The following is a 13204-nucleotide window of genomic DNA, read 5'->3' on the forward strand; positions in this document are numbered from 1 at the left end:
TAGTGTGAAGCAATTACGCTGCCCTTACGAGGTAACAAGCCTTCATTAAATGATGACAAATCATCCGTGTGAGCTGTCTGAAAAGAGATATCTTGCATGTTTTTCTGAATTCCACAAGTTAGGGGAACTGTTTCTTCAACACCCAACAATGGGACTATGGGACAATGACTATATATAGCCATTGGTTGTGGCATCATACACAACCATTAACCCAGCTCAAGGGAGATGATCTCTATCCTTCAATTGAGTAATTCTTGTCTGGCGCATCCACGTTGCGGGGGTGGGTTATCCTCCACATCAGTACGCCAGTGTGAAGGAGAGCTAAGTTCAGGCAGGGACCCAGCCTCACGGGGTATAACATGGAACCCATGCCCAGTGTTACGGGTGAAGACCTTAACAGCATCTTAGGCAGAGAAGGAGACTTTCGGAATGGTGAAGATGGTGGATGAGGCAACCCATCCTCTCTGGGGAAAATTAGAAGAGGAAACCACTGCCATGTGGAGAAGAGGGATCTTCAAAGGCTAAGGTGGTGGTGGTGATTATTGTTTTAAGAGGAAGTACAACTAGGCAACCATCCTCTCAAAGGCTAAGGGAGTAAACCCTGAAAGAAAATCCTCAGATGCGTTAGGCTTAGCAGGTCAGCAGATGAGCAAATTTGTACTTGCTTTCAACTACAATACCCAGCCTCGGATAGAAGTTTAAAAATGGAACTGACAAGTCTCTGACTACATTTGCACAGTATGATGGTGATGCTGATGTTCATGCAAGTGTCAGATCAGAGAACAAAACCCGATTTGGTAGTTAATATTTGTGAACATCCAGGTTCACTTCTATTTATGTTCTTATAACTTGTTTGTTCTTGGAATGAAAGTGCTATCACTTGAGGCCGTAACTGCGGCTGTTTAAAATCAAAATAAGTGGGCTTGACTTTTATGCTTCCTGTGGACAAAGTGGAAGAGGGGACTTCCAGAGAAGATTCATCCTATGGCTGAATGTGTGTTTCAAGCTGTCAGTAGACAGTGTAGAATGACATTAGCAGACAAATCAGCTCGAGTAGAGCTTTTAAGAAGTAGGACGCACAGCTAGTGCATGGTGCGCTATTTACCAACTGATGAGCCCAACTTAGCACACCAAGGCGAAATGCTGGTAACCAGGAATGAGTTAGCTGGAAAATTTATTATGTCCAATAACGGACCATTTATATTGGTATTATAAATTTACTCATTCGGGACAAATATTTCAAGTTCCCTATGGGAATCAACATCTATATCACACATACTTTTCACACAGCACACAACGGTTTCCGCTTTTCCTGTCCCGACTTCTAGGACATAAAGCACATCGTCCGGATGATCCTGGTCTTTTTCTCTTCAAGGGTGGAGCCAGGGAGGTCTGGAAAATTTCTTCCTTACCATTTGAACTAATTTTCAAGGCTTTCACTCTGATACTGCAAGGCAAACTTGTTTGTGCTGCTCTAACAGCTACCCTGCATTTGAGCTTTCATCAATAAAAAAAAATTAAACAATGTCATTGGAACCGTAACGCCTCGTGCTTTCAGCCTAGAGCCAGGAAAGTACGATGAAGCTTTGTTGTGAGCACGAATACGAATGTTTTTAGGAGTCACTACGGTGCTCCAGTTAGTCACACCTTCACGTCCATATATGTAGTTTTGGCAGGGCCTGTTTGAAGTGCCATCATTTTCACTCCCTGGTGTATTGGCACAGTCCTCTTCAGGTAAGTTACCAACATCCTGTTCTGAGAGTGAATCATGGTCCAATGTTTCTATGTTGTCCTTTTCACCGCCGTCTTCTGAAACCACTAATTCTTCGTCAGATAATTCACAGAGAAGTTGACGAATTCGTTCCTGGTCCTTGCTAATGTCCCCAGCTATATCACGACTCATATTTACCGTCTGCACTAAAGTAACTAGTCGTTCTCGCAATAAACTCGCACACAAGAATGAAAATTAACAAAACACGACTCTACCAATTTACTTTCGCCAGTGCTCGCATGGGGCAATATGTTACCCCAGTCAACTTTATGTCACTGTCGCAAACGTACTGACGCACAAAGATTTATGCGAGACAGCTCAGGAGGTGCCACACACTGTCCTTGAAAGGTACACAAGAGCCCAGTGTACAGTACGTGACAGAAAAAAATCAGCGGCCGTTTTCCAAAGGTTGGGGAAATTTATTACCCCGCGCGAGTACTGGAGGGTTAAGAAAAGATTCTGTAGATCCAAAGACAATGAGTTTTTAGACCAAACAGATCAACAATAGACTTGATATTTACGGTGCGAACGATAATGGAAAAACATCTGGCAAGGAACAAGGAAATCATATTCGTATTTTTGGAAATGGTTAAAGCTTATAATACAGTTAAAAGAAAACATGTATGGGAATGCCTACTGAAAACGATGTACCAAAATCACTAATTAACGAGATAAAGATGTGTACTAGCGAGGAGTGGTGACAAACATTTTACAGAAACAAAAAGGTCTCAAGCAAGGAAGTGCACTGTCGCCATTTTTGTCTATTATATTGATGGATGAAATCATAAAACGTGTAAAACTGAGTATCAGTAGTGATGAAGTTAATGTTTGGTATTTGCAGATGATGTGGTCATTTTGGGGAAAGGGAGAAAAGGAAGTACAAAGGAGACTGGACATTTGGAATGAAAATCTGAAGGAGTTTGGAATGGTAATTAGTAAAAAGAAAACTGTAGTCATGCACTGTGGAAAAGGGAAGCCAAATGAACATAGATGGAGAACGGTTAAAGAATGTAGAACAGTTTACATATCCGGGTAGCATTATTAATTGAAGTAATGAAATCAACCCTGAAATTAATAACAGACTAAGTAAAGGTACAAAATTTTATCATCAAGTCAGAGAGCTTTTATGTGATGACAAAGTACCCAAGAGAACGAAATTAACATTATATAAACAGTATTTCATACCAATTGTAACATACAGACTAGAAACGCTAGTAACCAATAAGAGACAAGATAGCAAGATCCAAGCAGTAGAAATTAAATTTTTAAGGAAGACATCGGTTAAAAAGACAAGAGAAAATAGAATTCAAAATATTAAAATCAGAGAAGAGCTAAATATAGAACCGTCAGTACAGAACATACAGAAAGCAAGGCTGAGATGGTTCGGACATGTAAAAAGAATGGGAAAGGAATGGGTAGCAAGAAGGGAATTGGAAAGAGAAGTTAAGGGAAAGAGACCAGTTGAAAGACCGAGAAGGTGGATGGATCAGATTTGGAAGGACATTAAAGAAGCTGGATTGGATGTGGTGGAAGTAATGGAGCAGCCGGAAAAGTGGAAGGACAGAAAGAAGTGGAGGAGGCTTGTTAACCACACCCGGGCGACTGGAGTGGGACATCGATGATGATGATGACGACGCAACGGCTGCCGCAAAGACCACATAGATCCCTCGCAAACGGTAAGTTAGGTACCCAACGCAGCTCCCGCAGCTCGGCTCAGACGATGTCACAGCGGCCTGTGCGAGGCTGCCGACTTAGGAAATAGTTACGAGACTAGGCTATAAGAAAGGATCATTGGCCTGGCTTCGTTAGATCCAGCTTGTAACAATACTATTGTGCAGAGGGCAACAAAGCGGTCAACAAGCCTCTAGCACCACACAAACTCCACAAGGTACGGGCGATTAATCACCCTGTGACTAATTAAAACTTATCCGGCGCACTACACAATTTCCTCATTTTCAACAAGGTTGGCAGCCCTAGCCAGTCTATACCAACACCGAAAATGGTGGCAAATTAAGTTTTACACTGCCTAAGTTTTAATTCTTCTAAATAAGAATACTTCTAGGGGTCGGTTAGTGGGTTGAGGAGAACCATTGGCACCAGAAGGCTCATAATGAGGTATCGTGTGAATAACCTGCCCACAGTACTCCAGCCTACAAGATCCTTGTTTAAGGGCCTGTACTACGACAGCCAGATAAAAGTGCGGTATAAATTTATTTGGCAGTTTGGACATTTATCTGGAAGTTCGGTTGAAACCGCGTACTACGACTTTCGTTTATTTGCAATCTGGGAAAATATTCTCGAGTATAGCTATGCCGAAGTTGGAGAGGCTGTTAACGCTCTTATCTGGGACTTAGCTCTTATCGGGGACGCTGCTGTAAAGAATCAAGATGGCTACTCATGAAGATGAATCTACATCTGCATGATGCTGTGCGAAATTAAGTTGTTACAATGTAATTTATGTATATATTTATGAAGTATGTCATGCTTCCTGTCCAGCTATCACAGAATTCTTAAAAAATTTCCAAGCTAGTAAGTTGTTGCTACTGAGTATATCAGTAATACACAAGCATTCAACAGCATACTTCATAGGTAGCCGTGGTCGTTAGGGCATCAGAGTTTGTTGTTAAGCAGTTTTTCGCGCGTTCGAGTCCCAATAGTCTAACTTTTTTTTACTTTGTAAATGGTCGTCGGTAGGGTACTAGAGGTGACAGTACACATTTCCTAATCATTAAAATGCGTGTCAAAAGCGTGGGTTCTATTCCAAATCTATCCGCGACGCACATATGGAGTAAAGGTATACGACTTTGTTCATGGCGATTCGTCCGTCGAATGAGGATGTTAAGGAGGTTATATTTCTTTTACTTCATAACAACTTGCTACAAAAGTATTTACGCTAAAGTGAGTTAAATGCTTGCCAGTTACTATTCTCACATTGTATTGAAAAGAAAGAAACTAACTACTTATTCAATGAGCAAACAATAAATTGAATTAATAATAAAATTAATGATCCCACGCTGCATCAGTAGCATTAATTACGAATATAAACTTTACTTTCGTCGTAACGCGCAACCTCGTAAATAGTACTAGACAAGAAAAGATACATAACCTGAAACTTTACTTTTGCGTCCAGGTTACATTTTCAGTCTTTTTATTTTCTGTAACAGTTTCAATTTCGTTATACAGTTAATTAATTTTAACATTCCTTCGTATGTGTATATTTCAGTCCTAATTCTGTTTTTGACCTGGACTTCCACATTATAGCTTAATAAGAGTCTGATATTGGATTCTAGTAATACAATTTCAAAAGGAATAGAGCTAAACAAACGAAAACACCAGGGAACACGTATACCACCGCGCTAAATTTCACTATATTTTCAGTAACCTTATTACCAACCCAATAAAAATGTTACTACATCTTCCGCATTACAATCCCGCCATTAAAATCCGTTGGTAGTACGCAAGAAAATATTTAACTTCTAGTTTGCAAAACTGCAGCCTACGTATCTAGCTGTTTATCTGACAGTCGTAGTACAGGCCCTTAGACTAGCAACTCAGAATCGCTCGTACATTCTCGCGTAACAGGTTGCCGCTATGATATGCTAGTAAGGCCCGGTTTCATCAACACATGTTAGTACTTAACAAGATGTTAAATCATTTTAAACATACGATTTAAGGAAATTTGCGTTTCATAAACAACTGTTAACGTTAACATATGTTAAACTGCGTATTGAAGTTAACATCAGCCATTTCCAATGTTAAATGGCTAACATTAGCATTTAGCAACCTGTTTCAAAATGGCTGATGTGAATCTCCCTTTAGATGCGGTATTGCTCTATTTACATCTTTTACACAATAATCCTGATTGAAGAAGAGTTCAGCGACGTAATGACTTTGAAAATTTGACGGATGCAGAATTTCTTCATAGATACAGGTTATCGAAAATAGTCGTTGCTAAAGTTGTTGATGAAATTCGAGTGAGGTTGGAATATCCTACGAAGAGAAACTTACCTCTTTCTCCAATGTTGCAGGTACTGATAATATTACGATTTTTTGCTACTGGTTCTTTTCACATAATGGTCTGAGACAATGCTGGAATTTCTAAAGCCACTGTTAGTAGAGTTGTTTGTCGAGTGTCTGCAGCAATAGCATCCATGAGAAGGAGGTATATAACATTCCCCTCAGTAGAAGAGCGTCAGCATATTATCCGTGACTTCTATGAAATAAGCCGTTTTCCTGGTGTTTGTTCTAGGTGCAACAGATTGCACACATGTAAGAATCCAATCACCTGGAGGAAATTGGGCCAAAATATATCGTAATCGGAAGGGATTTTTCTCTGTTAATGTTCAGGCGATTAGTGAGCCTAACCGCTAAATCAGGAATATACTTGCTAGGTGGTCAAGTTCTGCAAACAATACAATATTTAGTAACTCCCATATCGGAGCACAATTTGAAGTGGGGAAAATTAACAAAGTGATTTTGTTACGTGACAGTGGATACCGGCTATGAAAGTATCTGTTAACCCCATTGAAACCCTCGCAGACTTTCTCACACGCCTCGTCTTTTTCTTTTATCGTCAAGCCATCTGTGAGCTTGCACTCAATAACTTATATATATTTACTAATTAATTCAATTAACAACTCTTTTTCAAAGGAGGAAAAATTAGAATTACAATTCCATTTCACTTCATGCGCCATATTTTACAGCAGTACAAAAACAAAAGTGCACTGGAGCGCACTGTAAAACAGCAAATTCGTACCACTGCCTCCTTGATTCGCACCAGTTCGCAATGTTGGGAGAGTTAACAGTCGATTAGTTAACATTTCACAAGAAAAGTTTGATGAAACCCAAGAAACCTAACAAGATGTTAAATTTGTTTAACTCCGTATTAACTAACTACTTGTTAGTATATATTTAACATGTGTTGTTGAAACCGGGCCTAAGAGTATTAAGTAGTCTCTCTATATTTTTAAACAAAACTTTTATTTTTCATACGTACGACCGATCAATGCGGGAAAATTGTGGCAGAGAACAAATAATTTTTCGACGATCGATGCGAAAAAACAATAGTTCGAGGAATGATAGATGCGGAGAAATTTAACATTGGTTTATATGGAATATTTTTGGGACAGAATAAACTGAATGATGAATACGGGAAAACGACAGTTCCGGGAACAATGCATCGAGGTTCTACTCTATTGCAGTTGTCTTGGTTCTGCCACTACCATACCTTCCAGCAATTACTGAACAGAGAAATGTTACCGTCTTGTAATTTTCTCTGTGCTACACTATGAATTGCACAAAACTTACATTTTATTGTATTCACAGGGAAATTGGAAAATTTAAAAACAGCCCTTCGAACTACACTCTTCATCCACAACACAGTTACCTGAGTGGCACGGCGATGTGGTAGGCTTTCTTTTTTTAATACATTTCCTGATAAGACAAATGCGCACAATTTCAACGCATCAGTGAACTGTATCGTCTTCTGCACTAAGGTTTGTAGGTTTGAAAAATTATTCTTTGTATTGGATTACCATTTATATTTCACTGTTTTATTCATTCAGGACTGTTTATTGTTGCAGAATTGGTATGCATGAGTAATACTGTTCCCTTAAAAATTTCAGCAAATGATGTTGCGTTTTTATGTTTGTATCAAACTACAGAAAAACCTCGTTAATTGGAAGTCGCTGGAATGCACGAATTGGACTTCAAATTACGTGATTTCATATTAACCGGCAACTCGTAATTCAGAAATGCCAACTCCTGCCTCGTCACAAAATATTTTAAGACCCTTTACTGCATGCAGTTAAATCTTGATTCCCAGATTAAACCTTTCAAGTGCCATGGAAAAAAAACTATATCCAAAATGCATCCAACACAGTGCATTTACAGTATTCAAATAATGCACTTTGTAACTCATCGACAAACATAACCTCATGCAATGAAAGAAAAAAAAGGTACGATTCATAGACGGACAAATTATGCTGACTCCCCTAAGCAAATGCTTTATATTTTGGATTACTGTACTGTTTGCATTTTTTAGATGTCTTGTACTTGCATGGAAAGTGCCCGACGCCCTTAAAACATTGTGGCTAATCAAAAACTTTCACATGACGAGGGGAGGAAGTCTAGCTTCCGTGTGCAATGTAACATAGTACAGTGACCCCCACCTTTGTACGATTTCCCGGCTGGCACTTCTTTAAAACCATAAGCCCATCTGGGCTCAGCATTTTAAAAAAATGCAGCTTCATAGGCATTGACAATACTGTTCAGTGCGTACGAATTGATTATTACGAGACACGCGATTCTGCTTCTCCGCACGCTAACGGCTACTTGATATTGTAGCAATCCTTGAAACGCCGAATACAAAAGTATTACAATTTCACTCAAACTTAGCAAATATGGGGCACACTGTACACACACCCAAGTGAGTGAAAGTGCGGAAAGTTACACCTGCAAGTTTCGGAAAACACGTTCTGTTATCACGGGGATACATTTTTAATATAAATTACCCTGTAAAATGTTGCTTTAAAAAAAATATATATAAAATCAGTTTTGAATTAAAAGTTGATTTTCGGTAATGGGACCGGCATTGTTCTTAAAATTACGAATTATCTGTATTTCGAATTGAACAATTTATATAACATGAAAAACCACACCTCATGTTTCCGGAAACGAGAGATTCTTCAAATTAAGCAGGATTTTGGATTAACCGATTTTGAATTATCGAGGTTCTATTCTATACCAAAAAGCTATTAAATAAGGGTTTGTAAAAGAACTTGTGCAGAGAGCAAAGGGCGAAAAAATGACACAATGAGTTACCATTAGACAAAAGGTATATGGAGTGGGAATTTTATAGTTTCAAACTGCAAGTTCTACATAATGACTTTTATCCTGTACCTAAAGACAAATGACAGAATGAAGATAAATATTCAAATACCCATTATTGCAATGATTGATGGACTTACCTGATGACTCTCATGTTTACGATGAGCAACAATATTCCCAAAGAAATGGAGGTCACACATCGTACAATATTCTTGAGTAATGGCACGTAGATTCTTCCCTCGCCGCCTAATTCGATCCATTTCAATATTCCTCAGAGCTTCTGCAAGCTAGAGAAGGAAGAGGAGAGGATTAAATTTTCTAGTAATTACAAGCAATGAAGGCTATAGCATATTAATCACAACATTTAGCAATGAACTAGAAAACAAAATCAAAAGAAAATTTCCAACAAATTGCAGAGGTAGCCAAAATGAACCTAGCTGTTAATTACATGAACTACAGTACAATTAGACAACACTGAGGTAAGGATACTGAGTGGTTCAGGACAAATATTGTATCTATCTCTCCCTCTCTGTACCATTCGCCATCCATCACCAAGTGACACTTCAAGCCTCATTTTATGCTATTGTTAACCTGTTCATTTATAATTCTATAGTTTGTTTTGTGACAACAATGTCCATTTTTTTAAGTTTAAAAACATCAAACAATGTAGACAAGGAGATGCTGCATATAACAGCATATACAAGTCAGATTATTTCTACTACACTTTCACCAGACAAAGGAAGGTACAGTGCATAATATAGCCCCCCCTTCATCCCACTCCAATATTATTCACCTTCAAAAATCTCAATATCCTTCATTAGCAAACAATCACGATTAACATGCACGTTCTATGAAATTTAATAACAACTACACATGAGCTTGGAATAAAAGTATCACGTAGCAGTACTTATTTTAAAAACTTTGAATTCTACTACTCTGAATCAAGTACACAACAGTACTCGAAACGGGAAGTCGAAAGGATCCACACAAATCTGTTTTAAACATTACTTATATTACTAGTGTTTCATGTGTGTTGACATTTTAAGTTGTAAGTTGATGTAATATTTAATTTCCTCGTTCATTCATAATGAGCAAATCCCTTGGATGTATTTTTAAATGCTACAGCTGGATAATGGAAAATGATGATGATGTCACTCCCGAAAGTAGTGTCCTTATGTATTCATCTCGAGCCCCCCACAATTGGATTCTGTTTCTATTGGAAATTTAAAATACGGGTCTAATGTATTAAGGCGATCAAGTATGGTGGAACTGTTTGAGATTTGTTGATCTATTATCACAAAAAATGTCATCAACAAAACCAACCCAGTCAATACGGAACCCAAAGATGATTTCTTGCAAAGACTTCATGGATTCAACAACTCTTCGTTTCACTCCGTTTCTATCATTTACGAAAAATTCCCTGTCTGCACCAGTCCCTTTTTGGAGCCATTTTTGATATGCCTCCTTTTTACATTTTACAAGCTTTTCTCACTTCATTCCATTTTCCCATCCATCCACATAGTTGTTCCTAGGCATTCCCTTGCTGTTTCTACTAGAGCAACCCTGTATGCCACGTATTCTTTTTCTACATCCCGAATCTGCTTTCAGTCCATTGTTGCAAACTTTTCTCTAATTGTATCCATGTAAATCTAATATCCTTATCCTGGAGATTTTCTACCCTTATTCATCTGCAAACAGATTTCTCTTTCTCTATCCTAGGCCTGGAGATCCCTACCTTATCCACATTTACCCATCATTCAGTTCTATATCCAAGGTTCGCAACTTCTGAAGTTCATCCTCATCTGCACGCTAACGTGGTGAATCCACCGAGACAATTTTCATCCAAATTCCTCCAACTGACAAATCTACCCACATCAATCGCTCATTTACTTGCCCAACAGAAACTATGTTGCGCGCAATGGCATTCCTGATGAACAGACCTACCCCACTCTGTGCCCTTCCCTTTTTAATGCCCATCAAGAGCACTTCATTATCTCCTTTATCTTCATTATTTACCTTTACCCAAATATCATCAACTTCTAACACATCCTCCTTGCTAAGCCAGTTAAACTTCCAACTCCCATTAATACTGAAAACTCCCCATCGAATTCCATTTTGAATGCCAAGTAGTTTTGCCTGTCAAGTGGAAGTGGGAGTCCCTTACCCTCATAGATTGGCTTGCCTAAAATGTTCTTGAGCTCTATAAATTCTGTGAAGCAGGATGTTACCCTACTTACATATAGTCCCAGTGAGGATCTCTTCTGTATTAGGGACCATTACCAGATTATATAGTCCTAACCACCTGAGCACAAGAAAGGCCACAACTCTGAATATGTCTGAGATGCCAACTCCCATTCCATACCCACTGGTATTCCAAATCTCAGAACCACTTACTAGGCTACTCAACTGTTATCCATGATTCAAAAACTAGGGGGTAACTAAAGTAACCCACTCCATAAACATCAACCCTAGATGATGATGATGATGATGATAGTAATAATAGGTCATCATCTAAAATATTTTTAAAAGATATAACAAATGAGGCATGAAAATAATCATATGAAGTTCATTTACTCTCTGTAGTCTCCACAGCTGATAAAACTGCATCAGTAGAGAATCATAAAATAACCTCAATTTATTGCAGATGGTTAGTCATCTACTCCCAAGAGATTTGAACACTTAGGCCCGGTTCCTTCAACGAATGTTAAGTGTTAACTCTATTAAGTGTTACGGAGACTTAACACATAATTTAACAAAATGGTCACCTCATCAAGAATTGTTAACTAACAAATTTTTAATACTTGTGTTAAATTAACCTGGCAGTAGCTCTGTGTTAAACCTCTTAACAGCTGCTAAAATTTCAAAATGGAGGCATGTAGAGAACCTAAGTTTGAAGCTTTACTGCTGTATGAAGACTATTTATAAACTGAAGAAGGCAAGGGACGACCCATACTAAGAATTAACGACTTTTTAAAGTTGTCGGAAGAAATATTTCTCATTACCAAAGCCATGATGAACAAGGTAGTAGATGATATTGAAAATAGGTCAGTTTCCAACAGACTGAAACTTATCAGTGTCTCCAGTGCAGCAGTTGCTTATAGATTTTACAAGGAGGGGTCAGACCCTGCGTCCAATCGATTTCAATGAACTTAATGTACCTGTTGGGGGACACTCAACAGTAACTTGTATACAAGGGTTTAAGTCAATAAGCTTTCGTTTTTCAAAAAAAAATGAGAGCAAATGTCATGAAGCAGGATCCGCTTCGGACCACATGGAGGTGATAGAACACTAAAATACGAACACGTTTTACCTAAACTCATCAGGCCCGCAAGCTAATAATTTCCGAAAAAATTTATGAATCCCTCGATTCTAATGTAATGCATATAAACTTGAAGAGTTGCAACCCAGACAAGTGGAGCAGTGGCCGAGTGGTCATCCTACTTGTCTCCGAACCGTGACGACGTAAGTTCGAGTCCCGCCAAAGCCATACTTTTTCATACAAATTAAATTATTATTTCAGGGAATGTGAAGGTAAAAATGCAAATAAAATTAATAAAATAAATAAATAAATAAATAAATAAATAAATTATCAAATTGCAATGGAATATATATACAGAGAAAAAGATCCAACAGTAACTGTGAGAACGTTTAGGCCTATATTAATTTAGGTAGAAAAAAAAAGTGTACTGTAATTTGCATAATGTTTTCCTTGTAATTCTTATCTTAATGTTCCTTCAAATATCAATTTAATTTGTACAACAATTATAGCTGCAACGAGACTCAAACTTACGTCTACAAGGTTCTCAGACAAGTACGGTGACCACTAGGCCACCACTCCGTTTCGCTGTGATGTAACTCCCAAGTATATTATGCCTAGCATTGGAATCGGGGATTCCTAAATTTTGACCTGTTTAAGTAAAATTTCTTCGCTTTTTAGTGTTCGATCACCTCTACTTTGTCCGAAGCGCATTCTGTGTAATGACACCTGACCTCATTTTTTCTGAAAACGAAAGCGTAATGACTTAAAACCTTATACGTGAGTTACTGTTGAGTGTATACCCACAGGTACATTAAAGCTCAGTGAAATCGGTCGACCGCAGGATCTGGCCTCTTCTTGTTAGATATTATGCTTGAGACACTTTTTATGTAATTGTAGGCAACTATGTTCACGAGTGCAAGAAAAGAGCGTGTAGAATCCTGCAAAGAATTCCTGCTGCCATTGCAGCATAACAAGACATTACATTATTTTCCCCGCAAAAAAGAATGCCCGAAAATCATTCAAAACATATCAATTATTACATTTTCCTGGGGATAAGGATATAAGAATAGGCTATATCGAATGTTGTGATTTAAGCACACTCGCGTAATTTTTAACTAAAACTATAACAACATTTGTCTCCCATTCATCATAATGATTATGTTGCCTCTTACTTGAAAAGTTTAAGTCTTATCTGTCTCCGCTAACCATAACCTATAATGTCAATCATGTGTCCGTGTGATAAAATACTATTTCAACACACCACTAGGAGTGCTTTATGTAAAGAAACAAAAGATGCTCACTGCCAAACATGTCCAGAAATCTCACGGAAATGTGTTAATTTGTCT

At 38.2% G+C, this 13204-nt stretch overlaps 1 protein-coding gene across 1 annotated transcript in view; it reads right to left on the reverse strand.

Annotated features, from left to right (window-relative positions):
• LOC136863945 (zinc finger protein on ecdysone puffs) overlaps positions 1–13204 on the reverse strand; it is a 259166-nt gene that overhangs the window by 117496 nt on the left and 128466 nt on the right. The window contains exon 8 of the mRNA XM_067140395.2: positions 8740–8886. Coding sequence (XP_066996496.2) covers positions 8740–8886 — 147 coding nt within the window. The remainder of the gene's footprint in view (positions 1–8739; positions 8887–13204) is intronic.

The sequence above is a fragment of the Anabrus simplex genome, chromosome 2 (assembly GCF_040414725.1).
Source record: "Anabrus simplex isolate iqAnaSimp1 chromosome 2, ASM4041472v1, whole genome shotgun sequence".
NCBI lineage: Eukaryota > Metazoa > Arthropoda > Insecta > Orthoptera > Tettigoniidae > Anabrus > Anabrus simplex.